This window comes from Panthera tigris, chromosome D3 (assembly GCF_018350195.1).
Source record: "Panthera tigris isolate Pti1 chromosome D3, P.tigris_Pti1_mat1.1, whole genome shotgun sequence".
Classification (NCBI taxonomy): Eukaryota; Metazoa; Chordata; class Mammalia; order Carnivora; family Felidae; genus Panthera; species Panthera tigris.
In genome coordinates, this window is record NC_056671.1 from 16,161,224 (window position 1) to 16,184,958 (window position 23,735).

The following is a 23,735-nucleotide window of genomic DNA, read 5'->3' on the forward strand; positions in this document are numbered from 1 at the left end:
GCAGAGATCAAGCCAGGACATCAATGCCCTACAAACCCCAGGGCACCTGGAAGACAACTCCAGGTTGAAGGCCCTGGACTTAACTTCCCCAGATGCCGTTAGCCATGAAGAACCACCAGGGTGCTTGCAAAACACTAAAAAATACAATTATTTCTTTGTGTCACACACACCTACACAACCTAAAGCAAGAGCTGGCACCTTCTATATGAATAGGAAACTTATCAGATGCTGCCTGGTCAAGAGTCAATTTCCCTAAATTGATAACTACAGCCTAGAAGTCACCTTACCTTGTGCTCTTGTCCAAGGGGAGCTGAACAGGGCACAAATGTTTTTAAGGGAAAAAAAAAAAAAACAAACCGATCTCCCCTGAGGCCTCACACAAACCCTTCTTTAGCCAAATATGCAGTTTGCTTGCCAGAGATGGGGGTTGGGAGTGGGTCAAAGGGGACTGCCAGAAGCAAACATGAGCCCAGGCTGGGCCCCTCCTCCCAACCAGAGAACATGCCTGACCCAGCCCCTGCCCTAGCCCAGGTCAGCCTCATCTCACATGCTCACCCCTGTTTCTCATTCCAGACCCAGCAGCCCCCGCCCAGCTTCTGTTGGCTTTTGCACATCCTGCCCTTGTATCTAAAGCACTATTCCCCTGGTCTGGAATTGGCTTTCATCACTACCTCACCTGGTGGGTACTTACTCATCTTTTATCTTCAAGCATCATTTCTTCTGAGAAGCTTTCCCTGACCCCCCCTCCCCCACTGGTCAAAGGCCCTGTTACACATATTTGCAGCACCACGCAGCATTTGCTATAGCTGTATTTACATCTGTCTGATTATTTGATTAACGTCCATCTTCTCCACCACAGTGTAGCTCATGAGGAAAAGAACAAGGCTGCTCTTCTTCTCCATTACATCTCCAGATTTTAGGCCCCTGCTTAGCACATAGTGGTGCTTAATAAATATTTGTTATGTGAACATTAATAAAAGGAAACCTCCTTTAGAATGGAGTCAGGAGGCCAGAAAAGGGCACTCCCACACCCTACCACTCTTCATCAACTACAGACCCAAAAGGAAAAGATGAATGTTACAGACCGAACAGGAAAAAGCATATACTTTACTAGCCCAGCAGGATGAAGGAAGATTTTCCTCCTCCACCGGCCAACAGCCCAGCCAATGAGAGACAGTCACAACTGAGCCAATGAATAGCCACTACACTTCAAACTCCCAGTTTACTCCAAGAGTCTTTTTGTTTATAACAGCCCTCCCGGCACCCTCCCTTCCCTCTTTTATAGGGTGTTCCACTCTTTTGTTCAGTGGACTTGACTATAGTTTTGCCATGGCTTACTTATCAGATGCTGCAAACTGCAATTCTTTGCTATTGCCTGAATAAATCCATCTTGAAGGCAAAATAACTGGCTGTTTTATCTTTAAGAGTAACTGTTAAATGACTAAGAAATAAATGTTCTCTTAGATAGGGGGCTCTAGGCACCCTAGCCTCTGATGCTGGGTCAGAAGCAAGGTCCAGTAAACTTACGGTTCTCTTATCTGCACAGGTGCTGGCTAGGAAACCCAGCAGCAGCCCAAAGAGAGTAGGCAGGATCTCGCGCAAGGTGCGGGGGGTATTAGAGACCACAATCTTCCAGACGTGCAGGGACGCCTGCCGCACAACCAGCTGGGTGTCTGAGCGGCCCATGTAGAGCCCTGCCAACACCCGGTTCCGCCGATCTACCCCCAGGGCAGTGATGATAGCCTACAGCAGTGGAAAAGAAGGGAGAACGCAGGGTGGTGAAGCCTCCAGAGCATGAGTACCAAGGCACATCCCTACCATCACTACGGGTGGAAAACCAACTCGAGGCACGCACCTTATTGGACTGGGCAGTTCCAAAATTATCATCTTCAGAGGCAGTTTCTGTGGTCATCTTCCCGGTGACCCCTGAGATGTGGAACAGGAGATCCCCAAGGAGCTGAACAGAGCTAAACCTGAGGAAGATGCCAATAACAGAGTCACACAGTTGCGAGGGACAATCTTGGGGGACAACTGAGCACTGGGCAAAAAATATACTGGAAGGAAGTACACCTAAAATATTCATGGTGGCTACAAATGTCCATCAATGGATGAATGGATAAAGAAGATGTGGTATATATATACAACAGAGTATCACTCAGCAATCAAAAAGAATGAAATCTTGCCATTTGCAACTATGTGGATGGCACTAGAGGGTATTATGCTGAGCGAAATTAGAGAAAGACAAGTATCATATGACTTCACTCATGAGGATTTTAAGATGCAAAACAGATGAACGTAAGGGAAGGAAAACAAAAATAATATAAAAACAGCAAGGGGGACGAAACATAAGAGACTCTTAAATATGGAGACAACAGAGGATTACTGGAGGGTTTGTGAGAGGGGGATGGGCTAAATGGGTAAGGGGCATTAAGGAATCTACTCCTGAAATCATTGTTGTACTATATGCTAATTAATTTGAATATAAATTTAAAAATAATAAATAATAGGGGCTCCTGGGTGGCTCAGTCAGTTAAGCATCCGACTTCGGCTCAGGTCATGATCTCGCGGTTCATGAGTTTGAGCCCCACATCAGGCTCAAGGTCCAGTAAACTTATAGCTTGGAACCTGGAGCCTGCTTTGGATTGTGTCTCCCTCTCTCTCTGCTCCTCTCCTACTTGCACTGTCTCTGTCTCTCTCTCAAAAATAAAAATTTAAAAATTAATTATTAATAAAAATAAATAATAAATAATAAAAAAGTAAAAATATATTCATGGTGGCTATCGTGGAATGAAAGAAGTTATAGACATTTTTTTTTTTTAATTTTAAGAGAGAGAACGTGTGCATGCACACAGAGGAGGGAGGGTGGAGAGGGAGGGAGAGGGGGAGGGGGAGAGAGGGGGAGGGGGAGAGGGGGAGAGGGGGAGAGGGGGAGAGGGAGGGGAGGGAGGGAGGGAGAGAGAGAGAGAGTCAGTCTCAAGCAGGATCCATGCTCATACCAAATCCGATGTGGGGCTCAATCCCACGAGCCTGGGATCATGACCTGAGACAAAATCAAGAGTCGGACATTCAACTGACTGAGCCACCTAGGTGACCCTAGAAGATTTTTGTTTCTTTACACTTTCCCGTATTATTTTCTTCCCAAGTTTTCTACTAATGAAGACATATTACTTTAACAATGGTAAAAAATCAACATTTTTTAAAAGCATAGGTGAAAGTTTCTGTAATAAAAATTACAACGAAGAGGGAGAGTACAGAAAGAAACATTAACAGAAAATCAGGAATGCTGATCATCAGAAATGATCATCACTAAGAAGAGGCCTAGAAGGATAAACCTTACTTCTCTTCAAATTAAATTAGGTTTATTGTTTTTAATGACTACAAAAATCATAGTCCTATTTGAAGTGAAGATTCAAAAAAACCCATAAAGGGGCTCCTGGGTGGCTCAGTCAGTTAAGTGTCTGATTCTTGATTTTGGCTCAGGTATGATTTCACAGTTCATGAGTTCGAGCCCTGCATCAGGCTTTGCACTGGCATCGCGAGACCTACTTGGTACTCTTTCTCTCTCTCCCTATCTGCCCCTCCCCTGCTTGTGCATGTACATGCACAGACACACACACACACACACACACACACACACACACACACACACTCTCTCTCTCTCTCTCTCTCTCTCTCTCTCTCTCTCACACACAAAATAATCATGAAAATATTTTTTAATAAAAAAATAAAATTTTCATACAAACTGAAGAACTGAATAGAGCAAACTTTTCAACAGAGGATCAGAATAGAGACACTGCTACATGAAACTGGAGAGTCACACTGAGTGCTTAAGAGTGAGAGTCTAGAGAGAGTTGAAAAGAATTCTCAGCAACATTCCTGCTCCTCGTTTCTCAGAGTTCCCAAAACGCAAAGCCGGGGCCACTGGGTCTTTCCACCCGAGTCCTTGCCTTATTCTCCAAAGATCATCAAAGAGGCCTTGCTCCAGCTGGGGCAGCAGCAGAGCGATAGCTGTCTCGGCGTACATGGAAATGACCCGCTGGCCTGCACGCAGGGCAGTGTCACGCACAAACTCATTCTCATCAGCAAGAGCCTGTGCAGACAGAGGGTGGGTCAGCCAGGGCTGCTTCCCCCAAGGCATCAGACCCAAAGGAAATGGGACTCCCGGAAGAGCAGGATGAGGATTCTTGCCTCCTAGTCCCAGCTGGTAGGGAGCCTAGACTCCAAAGAGAGCACATGCACCCTGCCCCACTCAGTAATGGTACCCTCAGCACGGTCCCTGGTGCCTACTTTGAGGATACATGGGATGATGGGCCCCACATAAGGAGTGAACTTGTCCCCAAAGGTGATGGGCAGGTAGTTGAACATCATGATATAGCCATCTCGGACATGGGGTGCAATGTCCACTTTGCTGGCTGTAGCCACGATTTCTGGCATCAGCTTTTCCAACTTCTCCACCCCCAAGCCAGCCATGACCTCGGCCAACCCTGTAACAAAAGGACAGAATGAACTCACGGGATCAGAAGGACCCTAGACAGCATTCCTGGTCTGGCCCCTGGGCCTGCCCTGGCCTCACCTTGTGCAGCGCCTGAGCGATCCACAGAGCTCTGCTCATAGGTCAGCGTCTCCATAAGCCATGGCAGCAAGTCCTCAAAGCACGACTCCCCCATGCCCTTCACCATGGCCCCAAGAGCCTTTGCAGACACTGTCCGCACCTGCCAGGTAACCAAGAACCAGGATGGTAGAGTTGCAGCGGCTCAAAACCAGGTGCCCACACAGGAGCAGGCAGGGGCCCCTAGGGTCTCCTTCCCTTTACCAGACAAATGCAAAAGCAGCTTATAGAGAATTCCCAGGAATCAATTTTCTGAGGAGTGGGCTAAAATAACAAGCTCCTGCCCGCCTCTCCTCCCAGACTCACCTCAGGTACAGGGTCCAAAAGAGAGGCTTTCAGGCCAGGCGTCACGCTTGGCAGGTAAGGAGCTAAGTCCTGCAACAACACAGGAGGTGACTCGGGTGAAGGCCTGGCTCCTGCTTCCTCTGGGCCCCGTTCCGGTGTGGCCACTGACCTCACCATTCTGCTGACAAGGAGAGCGCAGCAGGGCTGCTCCCACAGCCAGCAAGGAAGGACAAGTGGCAAGGAACCCCACTAACTGGTACCCCAGACGATCACCCAGGAAACCTGTGAGGGATCTGAGGCCCACCCTCAATGGGTAGAGAGAGCCCCCAACTAGAGTTCAATGCTCTTCCTCCTCCTGACCTTATCTCAGGACCAAGGCTTGTCCAGCCTCTGGAATCTAGGAAATTATTTCTGGCACTTTCCCTTCAGAACAGTGTTATCATCTTCCCGTTCTTCACCTTAAAAGGTTTATGTCTCTTGGTATAGCATTCAGCTTTAGGGAACAGTTTTAAATATAGAAAAAGCCTTATGTTCGCTGTAGCATCATTTAAAATAGCAGAAAACCTTGGACAGTATAGGACTGACAACAGGATTATATAAGTTATGGTATATAAATGTATCAGAATATTAAAGAACTATTTAAAAACCAGTTTTGTGAATAACTCATTGTAACTTAAAAATCAGCTTATGTTTAGGAATATAATTTTTTTTGATGTAATAAAAAACATTAGCCGTAACCATTTCCATGTTGGAGAACCACAGATACAATTTTTTGTTTCACCAATTTTCCCATTTCCCAAATTCTCTAGGACTAACATGCCTTGTCCACTTTATCTCTTGTGCCCATACCCTCAGCCAGCAAACTATGACTGTGGGAGACAGTGAGCTCACACATGCAGGCCCCTGGGAGCAGGTAAAGTAAATCTCCCAAACTAGGCTAATTTCCTCTAATTTATAGGCTTACAGAAGTAAAAGCTTGTGATGAGAACTGCAAGCAGAGCAGTGGCCACTTTGCCCACATGGGGCCAGGCTGGGCCTTTCTTCCCCCGCAGTCTGTAAAAGAGCCCATGCATAGATGGCCTCATCTGGGGGCTGACCTAATAAGAGCTTAAACCATTGTGCTCTGCAAGATGCCCAGAGAGTCAGGTCACAATCTCACACTCTGTGAGTTTGAGCCCCGCGTCGGGCTCTGTGCTGACAGCTCAGAGCCTGGAGCCTGTTTCAGATTCTGTGTCTCCCCCTCTCTCTGCCCCTCCCCTGCTCATGCTCTGTCTCTGTCTCAAAAATAAATAAAAACATTAAGATTAAAAAAAAAAATGCCCAGAGAGCCTAGATTCCTACCCTCCACCCCAAAATTGTGCATTTCGTCCCCTAAACATAAACAGGGACAAAAGCCCAGACAGCCCTTCTGTGTCTACTGCGGGCAAGGACTCTGTGCCCTAAACCAGCATCTACTGGTCTGTCCAGCACCAGCACCAGCACCAGCGCCAGCTGGGCAGTTACCTTCTGGTCCGTCAGGGAGTACATGTTGCCGATAATCTGGGCTGCCATCTTCCGCGTGTCTGTGGAACGGTCCTGGAAGGCTCTCTGGACAATGGGCATGATGAGGGCCAAGGATGGGGCATCGATGAAGTGAACAAACTTGGTATCCAGCAGGGTCTGCAAGCACTTCTGGGTCTTTCTGGAGGGGTCCGTCAGGGCATCCAGCAGGACAGGGGCAATGGCTGCATGTCCAAACAAGAGAGAAGCTGGTCTACACGAGTCTCAGGAGCGGCAAAACTGCCGAGTCCCCAGAACTACATGGGATCAGAAGAGAAAGGAGTCCGGGGCCACCCCTCACTGGAACCCCACGAGTCACCAGCTGTGGAAGCCAGCCTGTTTACAAAGAGCAATCTCTGCTCCGCCAGGAAGAAAGTAGCAGCTGTCACCCCTTTGCACTGAGCAGCTTGATCTAGCAGGACAACTAGAGTCTGCTTTCAGTGGGAGCTGAGCTGCAGCCACAGTGCTCAGCCTCCACGGGAGCGCAGCTCGGGCACCACAGTGCCTGATCGTGGAAGGGGCAGCCCAGAGTGGTTTTGCGAAGAAACTGTTTTGAGACGCCAAATGCCCCAAGTCAGTGGTGGCAATGAAACACACAATGCTCAGAGGAGTTACACCCAGATAAAACAAGCTCTTCATGTGAGCACCATCAGCCTGGCAAAAGAAATGCCAAGAGAAATACTTGGCTTATCTTTTCCAAAGTCTGGGGAATTCATCCACTGTGAAGACCCATGCTGGCCAACAATTGAAAAAAAAACAAAAACTAACAACCCAATTAAAAAATAGGCAAAAGATTTTAAGAGTTCTCCAAAGGAGATATGCAAATGGCCAAGAAGCCCACGAAAAAGTTTAACATCATTAGTCATTAGGGAAATGTAAATCGAAACCACGATTAGATGCCACTTCACATGCACTAGGGTGGCTATGACCAAAAAAGACAGACAATAACAGCGTAGGCAATGAGAACTCTCACACACTGCTGCCGGGAATGTCAAGTGATCCAGCCACTTTGGAAAACAGTCTAGCAGTTCCTGAGAAAAGCAGACAGTTACCATATCATGACCCAGCAATTTCCATTCCTAGGTACCTAAGAGACCTGAACATGTCTAAAAACACCATGTACGCAAATGTTTATAGCAGCATTATTTCAAACAGCCAATAAGCAGAAACAACCCAAACGTCCATCAAAAGATGACTTAATAAACAAAATGTGGTCTATCCACAAGATGGATTATTGGGCCATTAAGAAAGCATTGATGCATGCTACAACATGGATGAACCTTAAAAACATTATGCTAAGCTCAAGACGCTAGACACAAAGGGACAAACGCATATGATCCCACTATACAAAGTGTCTGCAACAGATAAATGCAAAGAAACAGAAAGCCTATTAGTGGCTATCAGGGCCCAGAGGCAGAAAGGGAATGAAGAGTGAATGCTAACAGGTAGGAGATTCCTTTTTGGGGTGAGGAAAATGTCCTGGAAATAGACAGTGGTGATGCTCGTGTAATTTTGTGAATATACCAAAAAAAACACCGAATTATATACATTTTTAAAAAGTGATTTTTAATATTATGCAAATCATATCTTAATTTAAACACACACACACACACACACACACACAAAAACCATGCTGGATTCTCAAAATGAATTCCCTTCCTTTGATAGAGATCAAGACTGTTTCCGAGCCTTAGGAACCTCCAAGGCTGTTGAACATTGTAAAAGACAACAAAACCCAAGTATACCTATTCATCCCTTAAAAAACAAAACCACACAGAAAACATCATCTTCTGAATAAACAAAAGTCTGGTAACGCCTGGCTTAACTACATTGAACAATTACCTATGTTCCACACTAAAGCTTAAAAATTCACCTCGCTCAGCGAGGTGGCTGCTGGGTTTTGTTTCTAGAAATCAACCTCTTGCCATCACTCAATCAAGAACCACACGACAGGGGCGCCTGGATGGCTCAGTCGGTTGAGGATCTCTTGATTTCGGCTCAGGTCATGATCCCAGAGTCATGGCACTGGGCTGAGTGTGGAGCCTGCTTGGGATTCTCTCCCTCTGCCCCTCTCCCCCGCAAGCATGCATTCTCTCTCTGAAGTAAATATATTTTTAAAAAAGAACCACACTACAGAGCACAATTAAGGGGAATAACCCTTCCCTAATCTTCCCCTCTATCACACATCTTCTGCAATGAAACAGAATAGAAAGTTCCCAAAGAATGTATGATGCTGATGTGGCCCAGAACATGTCATTTAATTCTGCTGACTTCAGGGCTCAGCTTAATGCACAGGATCTCTCAGAGTCAAGCGCTTCTGAGCCAATGACTCAGTTTCTCCATTTATGCAGTCAACGATGACAGCTCCAGACCAGTGGCAAAACTACTTCCAAACTACTTCCCACTAATTGTTCTAGAAAAAGGGCTTCCCAGAATTTAGAGGTTATTTCAATGTGAGCATATCTGTCCTCAGAGGGCAAAGATCTTTGCTGAATGCCTGTTCCCTGCAGTGTCCGGGGATGGGAGGAGGAGCCAGGGAGAAGCATACCCAGGATCTCCGGGTTCCTGATGACGGAGCCGATCTGCCTGAGCGCCTGCTGTCCAGCCTTCTGCACTTTGACATGGGAGTCAGTGAGCACCTCCGTAAGCTTGGGCACGATGTTGGGCAGGCAGGATGACAGCTGCTTGGGAGCACAGTACGCCATTGCCCCAAGCAGCTCCACCGACCCTGCAGATGGCGGACACAGGCCCAGCATGGAATCACTGAGCACAGGCCAGGGAGCCACTTGTGCCAGCTGCCTGAGCAAGGGACAACCGGCCTGCCCCTCTGCAGACTGTGGCAGACTGCAGACTGTGGCCCCTCAGGCAGTCCCCAGGGGGAGGGGCAAGGAAGTTGGGGGGTGATGTGACTCCAGCAGAGCGAGCACAAAGCTCCTGAGTCCTACTGAGCCACAGGATTCTGGGTGTCATGCAAGGCGGTATAGGGAAAAGAGGAGAGACCAGGATGGGGGAAAACCTGGCTGAGTCCTGGTGGTGGTCTAAGGCCGAGTCACCGAATCTCTCTGGCCTAGTTTCTTTATTCACATGTGAAGAAACTCATTTAGATCTGTGATTTTTCAAACTGCAGGGCAAAGCCTGAAGGACTGAGGGGAAGGCCAAAAGAGAGGCCAAGTAGGAAGGCCCCAGATCTTGACCCTGCCCAAACCAGAACAGCTCTGCTTGTATCTGCTTTGCATATTTGGATGCCAGATAAGATTCTATTTTTAAAAAGGAACTTAAGGGGGAAAAAACTTTAAAGTCACAGAAAGTAGCCACAGACTAATTTTAAGGCTCTGGGATTTCCTCACTGAGGGCAATGGTTCCCGCCAGGGGCCTGTTCTTTGCGTGAAAGCGGACAAATTATTGAAGGACTGAGGCGCATGATGACTCAGAGGGTCTTGGCCTTGCCTGTGGGCTGGGGAGCACACATGCACAGGACAAGACCCCCTAGATGGCTTCCTGGATCCCTGCAAGGGCAGTCTTCAGAAAAGGAAGTTGGACAGAGACATAGAAGGAAGCAGCTTACCAGCTTTGGTCCTCCAGGATTCCTCCTCCAGGGCAGCCAGTAAGGAGGGGAGCACCAGCTTTACCCCGTGAGCACTCAGGTTGCTCATCACAGCCTTGGCACAATCATCTGCAGCCTCAAGGGAGAAGAAAAGGCAATCAGGGGCCTCCTTGCCCAAGCAAGGGTCAAGGCCTGACAGCAGACTGAATGTTCCCCCTGGCGACCAACACTTAATTGGGGTCTCCTGTGTCAGACCCTGTGCCTGGGCCTATAGTCACAGCTGAGAAGGAGTTTCTCACCTCACAGAGCTTCAGCACTTTACTGGGAATCAGAAGAGACCAGTGCCCAAGGTATAGGTGGAGAGGTTCTGGAAGCGGGCCCTTCCACCACCTCTGACCCGTGGCTGAAACTCACAGCCAGCGCCAGGCTGGCTGCCAGTGAGTCTCATATGCAGCCTCAGGACTTACCTCACGCACGTACTGGTTCCCATCCCCGAAGCACAGCAGCAGATGGGGCAGCACATGAACCACGTATGGCTCGAAGAGCTTCCCCAGCATGGTGCAGAGCATCTCGAAGGCAAAGAGGGCTCCTGGGGGAAAGGGTGGGACAGCTGGGAACAGACTGTGCTCTGAAGGCAGCCACAAGATAACCTCCCTGCCACTTCCTCACCCTTTGGACACAATCAAGGCAGCTGTAGGACTAAAGCGGCTGCCCTGTGAGGGAGCAGCACCCTCTGCCTCCCCTAGAACAGGGATATGGCTGAGCAGAAAGAGGGAGAGAACAAGGGAGTGTCTGTCACTTCTTGGCACTAATGCCAGTAAGGCCAATTCTCTCTTGGCTGATGGTCTCTGAGTAAGAAATAAAGTCTAGGCCACATCAGCAAGGACCAGATGGAACGGGTTACACAATCTGCCTCCTCAACAGCGCACACACAAACACCAACTCTTCAGTGAGGAAGGAAAAGCCCGATAGATTCCTTCCTGTGGCAGCTGTGGGAACCGACTTCCCATATTAGGCAGCCCCAAGCTCAGAGACACTCACCCTCTCGCCGGCGGAAGTTCTTCTTATCCTGGATGGCATCGGTCAGCGCAGCCATCATTTCCTGCTGTTTCAGTGACAGGATACCCAGGCCCTTCACCAGCCCTGCCAGCCCATAGGCGGCCCCTTTGCGCTCTGCGTACTTGTCTGACTCCAGCAGCTGCTGCATCAGCCTCTGGATCATCCCTCCTGCGTCCTCTTTGATGGCTGGCACGAGAGGCGGCAAGCAGCTGGCCACAGATTCCTGCACCTACAGGAGGGGCCCACCTAGTCAGCGCCACAGCTCAACTACGGCCGGTTCCTGGGAGCTGCCACAGTCCTACGCAGCATCTCACCACATGATGTCCCCAAAGCCCACCTCAGCCACTGTCTGTCAGACAACACAGGGCATCAGACAAGCAAACAGTGTTATACGCCCATGGATGATGCGGGCTCCCTCAGGGTGCACAATACATCTGTTAGGCCTGGGCAGGTGAGAGAAACTCCAGGAAGACTAAACCCACTTGCAAAGAATGGTCCAGGGAGAAGTGCATTACGGTGTTCCTTAAAAATGGCCCAAGTTTTCTAACTTGTCAAAGGCACTGGAAATTCAGCTGGGCCTCACAGGGCCAGGCCCAGATTAACTGGTACCAAAAGACATGATCAATTCTGTCTTCTAGCCATAGCTCAATATGCTGTGCTGTCAGAGGCTCGGGCAGGTGAGCGTCTGAATTTCTTTTACCACAATTTTGCAAAGCTACATTTGACGAGAACATTCTGAGTGCTCCAAAATGTAAGTCACTTGGGGGTAGGGAGGGGAACATATATTTTCAGAAAAGAAAACAACAATCCTCACACTATGGCTTGGGAGACTACATAAAAAGGCCCCTGAAATGTGTAAGGAACACACAGAAGGTCAGGGAAAGCTCAGCATAAGGAGTGCTGGGTTTACACTAAGTGCAAAAAATGACTGTTAGTAAATGAGTAGGGAAAAAAATGAAAACACCTAGTATGAAGCCTACTGGAACAAAGTAACTCCCTCTCTAAGGGTGTTCTTGACCATAAACCAGGCTGTCCCGAGACAGAGGATGACTCCTCACTGAGAACTGGCCCTTCTGGACCCTGATGCCCAACTCGCCGCTAGCCCACAGAGGCACATCTATCTACAGTCAGTCCCAGCTCCCCAGCTGGTTTATGGGCCCCAAGCCAGGAGGCAGGTACCTGCTGGGAGGGGGTAGAGAGGGCAGCGATGAGTTTGGCAACAATGGGCTTCACTTTGGGGTCGCTCTTGTCCAGGTGCTTGGCCAGAGAGCCCATGAGGACCACCACACTCTGCCGCACGGCATCGTAGCTGGCATCATTGGGCGCATTCTTCAGGAACTCCTCGAACACTGGCAGCAGTGAGTTGACGTTCTCCTGGAAAGCCGAGCCCACCCAGAGCCTCAAATTAACCCTAAAGGCTGCACCTGGGGATGATGGTCTCTGCCCCAAGGACCAAGACCGAGTCTGGCTCTGGGACCGGCATCCTGACAAGCCAGTCAGCAATGCCAGCAGGTTTCCCAGTTTTCTGGCAGGAATGCAGCGGACTTACAAGAATTTAACTACCTTACAGGGTCTTTTGGGCTCAAAAAAAGAAAAATGAAATTTTGCATGGGGCCAGTGGCCCACCAGGCCTCCTGACACTCAGCCTCCCTGTGTCACCACTGCTTAGCTCTGCCTCCTGCCCTGCCTGCTCCTCACCCCCTCAGCTGGCTGAGATCTTTTACCTTCCCGTGAGTGTTGAGGGTCGCAAGGGCTGCATCCAACATGCACTTCCGGACATCTGGGTTTCGGTCGTTGAGAGCATCAGGGACAAAAAACTGAAAGAGGGGCTTCACCTGAGAGCTATCCAAACACTGGGAGAGCTTGTTTAGGGCCAAAGCCAAGCCACACCTAAGAAATAAGGGGGTAGCGTGTCAGGCGGCGAGGGCCAGCCAGGAGCCTCCTCTGTGGTGGAATCTTCCCCGACCTGCCACAAGAAAAGGGAGCTTACAGCAGCTCCCTCTGGGGTGCAGAGCACAGCATGGAGCCCACTGCCCAGTGCTTACCACCAGTCTAGACAATCGTCTCAACAACCCATTTGTCAAATGGAGACCTCCTGCCATCTGCCCAGAGTTTACTTCCCTCCAGGGCGACCCTGGGCACGAACAAGCTCTGCCTCTGTTTCCCCACCTGTGAGTACAATGCCCACCCTACCTCCAGGACAGGCTGCAGGAGGGGAGAGAGGTAAGAGAATCAGAGGTAAAGGCACTTGGAAGTGAACATATTATCCTTTTCAGCTATAGAGCAGTGAGAAGGTCCCCAGGGACCTCTGAGGAAACAGAGGCTTAGAGGAAAGGAGAAACATCCCAAAGTCACTCGGCTAGCCCAGGAGGAGCCAGGACTTGAACTGAGGTCTGACTCAGAGGGAGGTCTTGCCCTTTCCTTCCACTGTCCCGTTATTCCACATTGCCTCCTCTTGGCACCCAACTCACCCAACCTGAGATATCTCAGAAAGCTCTGAGTGGAACAAGATGGCAACGGCCATTATACCTGGCTTCCCACTGATCTGGAGGAGATTCAGAGATAACTCGTCCCAAAGCATCCAGCACTGGGGGCGGCCGCTGCAAAAGACAGGCTGATAAATGTACTGCTGTGCGCTCTCCAGTCAAGCCGGGCAGGCCAGCCGTCAGCTGTGAGGTGGGAGATCAGTCACAGCCACCCTGGGTCACAGTGAGCTCCAAGACTCCTATCTGGAGCAGGTCGGAGGCCGAGCAGAGTCCAACCCACTCTCACACAGCCCAGCCCGCAGCAGGGTGCACAGGCCACTCACATAGAGCTTCTCCTGGTAAATCTCCATGAGCCTGCCCATAACCTCTGCCGCCTGCCGCTGGTACCGTGCCACAGCCTGGGAGAGGGCTTCAGCCCCGGCCTGCCTCACAGCTGCCTCGTGATAGATGACATCATCTATCAGCAAGGAGCAGAGGTCCGGCTGCAGATCTAGGCCCATCGTTGACCAGAGCCTGTAGCAGACCAAACAAAGGCGGGGGCTAGTGAGACAAGGGTTTGCAACATCCACTCTGCCAAACACGACCACCCAGCCCTTCTCTTGCTGTTGGCTGAGCTCTCTGGGTCCAGTTATTTCATAAGGGAAGAGAGGACAGAGCAGGAAAAAAAAACCAAAACAATCTTCCAGTGGCTCTCACCTCTCAGCCAGCTTTTGGATCTCTTCCTCCTTGTCAAACTTGACCACCCAGAGCCTCCGCAGAAGGTTCAGGCCATTCTTCTCGTCGGTATCAGGCGCTGGCAATACCATGTGGAGTTCCATCAGTCCCTGAGAGGGGGTGGGATGGGACAGGTGAGGCCCAACCTTTGACCAGAGCCTCTGAGCTGCCTCTTTACCTCCCTCTAAGGCTGTACTATCCAAGACGTAGCCACCAGCCACACATGGGTCTTCAAAGTTAAATCAATTAAAATTAACTCTAAGTTCCTCAAACAGCTTTCCCTTTGTGAAATGACGGGCATGTGGGGATAGAATCTTTTTTTACCATAAAATTTTAAAACTCTCAGTGTGCAAGACAAACCTCAGAAAAAAAGACATTCCCTTTGTTTTCTTTGAGAAAAATTTTCCACATGGCTATTGTCTTCCACATCTTGCCAAGAACCAGTGAAAACTCAGTCACAGATCAATAGCAAGAGGCAGCAGACTGGCATCAGGAAGCCCTGTCTCATACTCCAAGGGGAACCTTTAGTCTGTGTTCCAAAAGCACCAAGAAAAGCCCAAGTACAAGGTGATGAGTTGAAAAAACAGGGGCACCTGGGTGGCTCAAGTCAGTTAGACATCCAACTCTTGATTTCGGCTCGGGTCATGATCTCACAGTTTGGTTCATGGGTTCCAGCTCCATGTCAGGCTTCAGGCTGGCAGTGCAGAACCTGCTTGGGATTCTCTCTCTGCCCCTCCCCTGCGTGTACGTGCATGTGCACGCTCTCTCGCTCCCTCTCTCAAAAGTAAATAAAAAACTTAAAAAAAAAAAAAAGGGAAAAAGAAAAAACAAACTAATCCACTGAGTTTTATCTGTCTATAAAAGTACCAAGATCCACATTCCATTTTAAAAATCTGGTCAAGTCTTCCAAGGTAAAGAAAAAATGGCCAGTGACACACTGACAGCTGCTTTGTTGCTCCCCTTCCTACAATGACCCTGACCCACCCAATGACCTCTTTTCTTTGCCTCCAGGACACCCTGGTGCAGATGTGAGGCATTTCCCATCATTTGAAAGAATGTCCCTCATGCAACTCAAATACTTGCACTGAGAGACAAGGAATACCCCAGCAACCCCAGAAGGGAGTGGGCACGCACCCGGAGCGCGGTGTCCCGCACACTGGCACAAGGAGACTGTAAGGCACAGAGCAGCACATCCACTTCCTCCTGCTCTGCAAAGGCACAGCCATCCTCGCCACTGCTGCTGGCACACAGGGTAGTCAGGGTGTCTGAAGCCAGAACCTAAGGAAAACATTGATGCGCTGGGCTCAGTCCAGCAAATTACTTACTTCTATGGGATCAGGCAGGAGGCCAGGTGATGGGCTGAGGGGCCCACAGAGGGATATGAACTGAAGACACCCACCCCAAAGCCCTCGTGGGTCCAAGCCCCCCGCTCTAGGCCAGGCTAATGGCACAGCCCATCCAGAATATTCAGGCTGGCCATAACTAGTTGAGAATATTCAGGCTGGCACTTTAAAATAGCCTTTTAGCTTGAGTCCAAAAGTGAGGGATAAGAAAGAGAACCAGGATTCAACCCCAAGCACTGGGAACTGAGCTCAGAGTCACAAAATGAGTTGCAGCAATAGCCAACTGAAAAGCAGATCACCTGCAGGCGGGGAGAGCCTGTCCCGATCACCCAAGTCAGAAGGCGCAACATGGCCACACGAGGCAGCAGCTCCGGGCCATTCTAGGAGAGAAACGTAGGGAAGTCAGGATAAGGCTCTGCAACCACACCTAGGAACACAAACGGCAGGCAGCATCCTCTCACCCTCAGGGGAACATTCTGGGTCATACGGCCAACTCCACTGTAGAAACACTGTCAGCTTTACCACTAACTCCATGGGAGCCAACCCCAGTCGGCCACCATCCTCAGGGACTCAAAACAAGTACATTCTGAAACATACTTTAAATTCACAGTACATGAAGTACAGATGGCCCACAAACACAGGGATATTTCACTTTACAAGTAGTAAGGAAATGCAGGATGAGATGGGATACTATTCTTTTACCCACCGTTGGCAAGGTGAATTACCACCTGAAGTTGTGTTAGGTACAGAGACAGAACTCTTGGTGAGGGTCTAGCTCAGAGCACACCACATAATCTGGCAACTCCATGCCCAAGAATGTGTCCTATGGAAATGCTTATGTGGCTGTACAAGGGTCATACATATACAAGGCGGCATACTGCAGTGCTGCTCAAAATATGGAAAATATCTACCAACAGGAAGAGTTCATTGAAACATTGGCGCACCTGCAGCACAGAACCCTACACAGCCTGTAAAGCCGCTGGCATTAAAGAAGATTGGAGCATATGGTCATATGAAAGCAGGACAATCAATTTTTGCCTGTGTGGGGCAGTATGTATATATATATGTGTGTGTGTGTGTATATATATATACACATATATATATATTTTTTTGGCTTCTATGTTCTTGGATTTTTTTTTTTTTTTTTTACGTTCTTGGAATTTTTAAACACATACATACGTTACTTTGGCACATTTTCAGAACATATGTTAAAAAGGAAACCCTTCAATGAATGAGGTCTAATCTCAAAATCACAAGGAAGTCAAAGGCAGCGTGATCCAAATTATCTTCTGAGTTAGAAAAAAAACTAACAAAACAGGGGTGCCTAGGTGGCTCTGTCGATTAAGCATCTGACTCTTGATTTCGGCTTGGATCATGATCTTGCAGTTTGTGGGTTTGAGCCCTGCATCGGGCTCTCTGCTGATGGCATGGAGCCTGCATGGGATTCTTTCTCTCTTCCTCTACCTCTGCTGCTTGCCTGCTCGCACGTTCTCAAAGTAAATAAACATTACAAAAAAAAAAAAAAAAAAAAAACCACACACAATAAATTAATAAAAAATCCTTCAACTTCTCCAAGTCAGAAACTCTCAAGAGACCCGTAAGCTTCTTTGAGGCTGTCAGTGCTGCACTAAAGAGAACATTTGGGTTCTCCTCACCAATGGCTGCTGTGGTAGATATATGCACACACTCTACTACCCCACCAGAACCCGTGATAGGCCAGCCAAGTATGGAGAGCCCCTGCCTCCCTGACCCGCCTCAAGCCAAGGGTAGAGCTGAGCTCCCCTGCCAACCTCATCCACGCGCCCTGGGGGATTGTTAGGTGAGGCCCTCAGTTGGGCATGGACGGTGAGGATCTGAAGAATCTGGGCCATGCGCTCTTCCTCCTCCTCGCTGTGGTGGGGCATCTCAGTCAGCACCATCTTTAGAAACGGGAAGACCAAGGAGAAGGCTGGCGCAGACAGGGGCGCAGCATCTGTGAGAGTAAGCAACAGACACACTCTTGCAGGCATCTGCCAAGCTGCCGCCTCAGTTTCCATTCTCCAGGTGAGCAGGCGGAGGGGTGAAGGAGGCTGGAGGCTCCTTCTGATGCCCAGAAGCACAGGATATGATGACAGGGATGAAAGCTGGTAGCCTGGTTCTGCAGCCCATCATGCTCCTACCCCAAACACTGCCCAGTTCCAGGATGAGAAAGGTAAAACACACAGGTAGATTCCAGTGACAAGAAGGAGGTTCCCAAGGCGGGGAGGGGTCACAGTAGCTCACAGAATACCAGGACTCAGAAATTCTCCATCTGGTCCAACCCCCCATTTTTCAGAGGAGGAAATGAAGGCCAAGAAGGAAAGTGACTTGCCCAAGGCCACAGCTGCAGGAAGCCCTGGGGGACATTGAGGCTCACGAACTTGCTGCACCGGCATATACCACCTCGTGCCCGCTGCCCTTACCTGCCCTGTTCCTCACCTGGCTCACCCTTGCCCACCCTGCTGGTGATGGTGTGGCTATGCAGCAGGGTCACCGCCCTCTTCACGGCCACCGACAGCTCTTCCTGGCACCATGACTTATCCAGGGCACACTCTGGCTTCAGCAGGCGTAAAGTCACATGGCTCACCAAAGTGCCTATGTCCAACAGAAGGGACCCAAAGGGAATGACCGATACAAAGACACAGAATCCGGCCTGGGCACAAACCAGGGCCCCCAGGTAGAGGCACGTTATCCCTTAATCCTAGTTCTGCGGTGCCAAACCTAATTTCTCATTTCATGTTAGCACTGGGTGGGGGGGGGGGGGGGGGGGGCATGTAGGCCAGCAGGAGCTGTCCTTCCAACACTTAAGAAGTTAAAAGTGTGAGCCCAGAGTTGTTCAGAAAGGGTAAAGCTCTACCCATTTGGAGCTCCCACCTTCCATGTAATAAGCCCAGCCAGCCATTAACAGTTTTGGCAGGCTCCATAAGCACCAACTAACTTTTCCACTCAGAACCGTTCCCAGATTCTAGCCTCACACCCGTAGGAATATACCCTTTAAGCTAGAAAGTCTGCTTAAGGCCATTAACCCACGAGAGTGAGGCCACCATAACACCCAGCCACTACCTGGTCTTTGTATCTCCATAGCTAACAAAAAGCTAAGGGTCACAGAGACCTCTCATCACGGACACGTGGCTGCTCAGGAGCTCTGAGCTGCACTGACCAGCCACGTGGCACCAAACCAACCCCATTGCCACTGAATTTCTGACTGATTAGTTTTAAAATTGTTACAGAAAGACCACACTGATTAGTGTTTAGAAGTCTGTACTCAGAGTGAAGGGACCAACAGACATAAAACAGGAGGGAGGACAGAGGAGGGAGCTCCATGTCGATCCCAAGGATATACAGCTTGGGGTTCCAAGGCTGCTTCCCTATGGAAACAGAAGTCGGTAGCCTAGACCACCATGTGCCTCCCCACAGGCGCTCAGGGGCATCTCCCACCCCCTCCCGAGCTGCCGTGGGCCCCACCCACAGCCAGCAAACAAGAACTAACCCAAAGCCTTGAGCCTAGGGGGCATGACGCAGGCAGCCAAGGACAGGAAAGGGTTCTTGATCCTCGGAGCAGCCAGGGGAGATTTCAGCAAGGGCAGGAAAGAGTCGACCAAAACAGGGATATACTGGGTCAGGCCAGATGGGTTCTTGGCGAGGATGGTGTCCAGCAGGCCCAGCGCTGCCTCCAGCTCACCGTCCAGCTGCAAGCAGAGTTGGCCGAGGAGGCAGGTCAGCAGGGCCTGCTCCGGACAGCAAGGGGCAGGTCTAGCCTATGGTAGCAGCAGCCACTCACCTCCTGCAGCCGCCTCCGGACCTGCGCCTCCTTGTCCAGCTGGGCCTGCAGCATCTCCTTCTGCTTACTGGTCAGCTGCACCTCCTCTTTTATACCTTTCTTCTTCTTTATCTCCTAAAGGCAACGAGCAAACCAATTCCGTCTCCAGGGAACAGACCTCCCTCCCTACCACAGAGTAGGGAGTGAGATCTGTCCCACAATCAGCACCATACCAGCCCAAAGTCTGTGACTTGGGCCCCCAAACCTGCCACGTGGCCTCCCCCACCTCCCACAAAGTCCACAGCCACCTGGTTTCCAAAGGATGGAGACAGCAGTAGAGAAGTAATTTCTTATTGCATTCTCTATTGACAAAGGCAAGAAGAGCCTTTAATATGTTAGGAAAACGAAAACTCCCTCAGTGAGCTGGGAAGGGTATCCTACCCATGCAGCTTCAGATTCTAAACCTTAGCCTCCCTCCCACAGATGCTCTCCCCTAGTATAAGTTGGAGCCTAAAAAAGGCCAAGAAATCACTCATTCATTCAACAAGCATTTATTGAGCACCTCCATTGCGCCAGGCACTGCTCTAGATGCTGGGGATACTGCGGGGAAGAAGGCCAAGTCTCTGCCCTCACGGAGCTCACAATCTAGTGGGCGAAGACAAGCAATGAACATGAACAGGGTGACTTGACAGCGGGATGAAGGTTATAAATGAAGAAATGAAATATGCTGCACAGTAAGCGGGAAGAGGGGTGGGGTCTACTCTGGACTGGGTGGGCAGGGTGGTTGCCTGAGAGGGGGACAAGGGAGACAAGGTGTGGTAAAGGCCCCAGTCTGGTAAAGGGACCTGCTCTGCTGTCAGAATCGGCTCGGTTAACAAGCCAAATACACAATTCCCCAAAAGCTACATAGGGCCAGGCCCTATGCATTCTCTCAGGAGGAAAGACGGGTCCCAGCCTCTAGGAGGTGGGGTAACAGGCATGGAATCAAGTCACACCATTTGGTGGGAGGAAGGTAGGAACTGGCCCTCAGCAGAGAGAGAAATTTGTCTTCCTTGAGTTGAGGGGTAGAAAAAGCTAAAGAAAGGGTTAAGTAAAAAGGGTGGTAGGGGGACCCCGGACTGGTGGAGGGGTCAGAAGAGTGTGCCATGGGCATCAGGATGACCCCAAGGAACGGTATACACAAAGCAGGGAAAGTCACCAGCCTGAGGCCACAAAGCTCAGCAGCCACCTCACGTGTAATGCTTCCATGTACTCACCTCCTTGAGCTCCAGCTCAATGATCTGCTCCTTAAAGGAATAAGCTTTGTTCTCTCGCTTCATGTTGGCCTTCTTTATGCTGTCCTGCTGGGCACTGAAACATCAAAGCAGGTGATCAGCCAGCTTCAAAACAGCCACCAGGTCCTCCAGCCTCCCACCAGTAGTGAAACCCCAGCTAGCTTTGAAGTTGTATGCACCAGGAAAGTACCAGAGACTTGAAATGCTCTTGTATCCCAAGCCTAAGCATGTGCCTGGAACAGAGCAGTACTTGTCCAACGAATGGAAAAGTGGTTTAATTGATTCCTTGCAACAACCCTGTAACGGAGGCCTCTCTCTCTTATAGGTAAGAAAACTAAGGCTTGGGGCAACTGAGCCCATGAGTGGGGGCTCACCTCTGGATGATAGACTTGTCATACAGCTCGCCGGCAGGAGTCTGCATAATGGCAAACTCCTCCCGTGTCACCTGGCGCAATGCAGGGTTCTGCACGGAGGCAGTGATGGTGCTGATGAGCTGTGGAAGGACCCGGTCCGGGGACAGGACGGAGAGGGAGCCCATGGCATTCATGGAAGACTGTCAAACACAGACAGGGTCAGGATGCACCAAGACCGGCACTGGACAGGGGTCCTGCCATGCCTAAACACCCTGGCTACCAGCTCTTCTTCTTCTTGCCACGACCTGCTCTTTCTGAGCATTGCCCCCCCCCCCCCACCCGGCGTAAACAGTAGGAGTGTGTGCCTGCCTTCCCAGGAAGCATTTCCCGCTTGGTCTGGTACCAGCACCCTGACTGGGTGACACACTTCTCTACTCTCAATCTCTGTGGTGCAAGTGAAGCTGCCCCCACCTTTTCCAGAGGTGGGCATATGACACAGCCCAAAAGGACAGGCTCAGAAACAAGCACAGGCCCCAAATCAGGTCAACAAGGGCAGTGAGACCCCATGCCAGTTTAAATGATTGGAAAACACAAGCTTTTCTCACTTGGGCTGATAGGGACAAGCTATAAGCCTGGAAGTGTGTCAGCTGCCCTGCTACCAGGGAGGAAGAGACTGTTGGGGAATGAAGCCCCCATCATGGAGAGCAGAGATGAGACACAGATGGAAGAGACAGAGAGATGGCAGAGAGTAAGAGAGACACCACCTACAGTGTCCTGAAGATAACATCTGAGTCCCCGTAGCCAGCATCGTGCAGAGCCAGTCATATCCTGTGACTCAGCAGTGAGAAGAGGCAGGAAGCTCCCTCTTGTGCTTAAATCATGTTTGCATTTTCTGTCACTTGCAACCCAAGGGTCCAAGGCCACGTTTCACCACACCTGCACCTCTTTCGTTGAATCCTCCCTCTGACACTCTGACGTGAGGCCAGAACTAGTCCATATGCCAATCACCTGGTTCAGGGGACTCTGCATGGTGATCCTAGGGATGATCTGATCCAAGTGCCTGGTAATGAAGGCTTCGAGGTCAATCTTCATCCTGGCAAGGAGCGCTGGCCAGAGTCCAGACTGCACTGCCACTGAAGGGAAGGGGGAGCAATTTGAGGCCTTCTGCCCAGCCTACCCTCATCCTGCCCAGTGGAGTCCCTGCCCCTCCCACACTCGCCCCAGGCACAGACCTAAGGATGGGTGATGAGAGATGATCAGCATCTCCTGGGCCAGCTGTTCAGTGTTGGTAATGTCACCCTCTAGTCCTGGCACCCCAGAGATGACACAAAGAGCCTCCTGCAGGACCCTCGGAGGTACATAGGCCTTGCCTGCCTCAGTCACCTCCCCAGCATCAGTCACCAGAGCCTCTAAAGGTAGCACCTGCAAGGAAACAACTCATCAGCCCCCACTACTCAGCACCCTGTGCAGGCCTGGCACACAAGAGACAAAGATGCCAGGGGCACGGCTGCCTTTCACACATGGTGTTCTCTGGGGTTCCTGCTGGAGTAGAGATATGCCCAGCTCCCTGCATGGGACTTGCAGGCTGTGAGATGTGCCTGGAAGGAGGAAGCACAACTGACCCTGCACCTAAAAAGCCCATGGGGAGAAAGGTGGCCACAGAAATTGGTCCAGGAGACCCAGCCAGAGAGACCACAAGTCTGTCACTGGCCCACATCCCTCAAGCGGGATTAGGGAGGGAGGGACACGGAGTACAAAGAGCACTGAAAAGGGACCTGGTCTTTGGGGTCTACTCTCACTTCTGTCACCCAGTGGTGGGGGACGCTGGGCAAGTCATTTCAGCTGCTGGAACCCTGGACAATTCATATAAAATAAAGATATTTAGCCTGCCTTTTTTTTTTTTTTTTTTTTTGAGAGTAAGGGAGAGAGAGGGGGAGAATGCATGAGCAGGGGAAGGGGGCAAAGGGAGAGAAAATCTTAAGTAGGCTCCATGCTCAGTGCAGAGCCCAAGGTGGGGCCTGATCCCACAGCCATGGGATCATGACCTGAGCCGAGATCAAGAGTTGGATGTTAACTGACCGAGCCACCCAAGCGCCCCATAGCCTACCTGCCTTGTAACAGCAGTGTGAAAAAAGCAAAAGAGAGAATGGGTTGCAAATGCTCTAAAAATTATAAAGTGCTTTAAAAAGAAAGTGTTATTCCATTACTCAGTGATAAAAAGATTCAACCACAGGTCACAATTCTGACAAGAAAAGCATCTCTGAAAAGACAAAGAAATTATATGAAATAAGATGTTACCAGAGCTTCAAGGGTAGGGCAGAAGATTCTGGCATCACACAAGTGTCTCAGTGAGAACAGCACAGGAAGAGACCAGCAAACTCCCATGGCATAACTGGGGTGGGCTAAGTGGGTCAGTGAGCCCCAGGTTCTGGACCCCAGCTGCCCTCACCTTGTGAGAACTGAGGACAGCCTTCAGCTCCTCCAGGAGTCCAAATGCCAGCTTAAAGCCCCCGAGAGAGGACAGCAGCTTCCGGACCGTGTGCTGGGCCTGCCTGCGCACACGCCAGGTACGACTCAGGAGCACGGCCACCAGAGCCCGATGGTACTGCCTGCAAGCACAAGGACGTAGCACCCTGGGGAGGGTGGATGTGGGCTCTCCGCAGCCAGCCCTCCCACCCTGCACACACGCTGTTTCTCAGGCTCCTGCCGCGGTCTGCCCCATGTGGCCCAAGGGGAAGGTAAACAGGCCTC

The 23,735-nt window shown here is 50.3% G+C and overlaps 1 protein-coding gene across 2 annotated transcripts in view; it reads right to left on the bottom strand.

Moving 5' to 3' along the window:
- The window catches only part of GCN1 (GCN1 activator of EIF2AK4), a 57,481-nt gene that overhangs the window by 11,733 nt on the left and 22,013 nt on the right, over positions 1-23,735 (bottom strand). The window contains exons 18-44 of one of the 2 annotated variants that reach the window (XM_042961489.1): positions 23,434-23,593; positions 22,217-22,406; positions 21,993-22,117; positions 21,006-21,184; positions 20,614-20,707; positions 19,379-19,492; positions 19,088-19,286; positions 18,037-18,192; positions 17,370-17,551; positions 15,879-15,959; positions 15,371-15,514; positions 14,219-14,346; positions 13,846-14,035; positions 13,566-13,636; positions 12,761-12,926; positions 12,216-12,410; positions 11,019-11,265; positions 10,445-10,566; positions 9,999-10,113; positions 8,982-9,161; positions 6,398-6,618; positions 4,916-4,984; positions 4,574-4,712; positions 4,288-4,484; positions 3,948-4,090; positions 1,856-1,973; positions 1,528-1,743 (exon numbers count right to left, since the gene is read on the bottom strand). In XM_042961489.1, coding sequence (XP_042817423.1) covers positions 1,528-1,743; positions 1,856-1,973; positions 3,948-4,090; positions 4,288-4,484; positions 4,574-4,712; positions 4,916-4,984; positions 6,398-6,618; positions 8,982-9,161; positions 9,999-10,113; positions 10,445-10,566; positions 11,019-11,265; positions 12,216-12,410; positions 12,761-12,926; positions 13,566-13,636; positions 13,846-14,035; positions 14,219-14,346; positions 15,371-15,514; positions 15,879-15,959; positions 17,370-17,551; positions 18,037-18,192; positions 19,088-19,286; positions 19,379-19,492; positions 20,614-20,707; positions 21,006-21,184; positions 21,993-22,117; positions 22,217-22,406; positions 23,434-23,593 — 4,141 coding nt within the window. The remainder of the gene's footprint in view (positions 1-1,527; positions 1,744-1,855; positions 1,974-3,947; positions 4,091-4,287; positions 4,485-4,573; positions 4,713-4,915; positions 4,985-6,397; positions 6,619-8,981; positions 9,162-9,998; positions 10,114-10,444; positions 10,567-11,018; positions 11,266-12,215; positions 12,411-12,760; positions 12,927-13,565; positions 13,637-13,845; positions 14,036-14,218; positions 14,347-15,370; positions 15,515-15,878; positions 15,960-17,369; positions 17,552-18,036; positions 18,193-19,087; positions 19,287-19,378; positions 19,493-20,613; positions 20,708-21,005; positions 21,185-21,992; positions 22,118-22,216; positions 22,407-23,433; positions 23,594-23,735) is intronic. The other variant, XM_042961490.1, reaches the window with a different exon arrangement.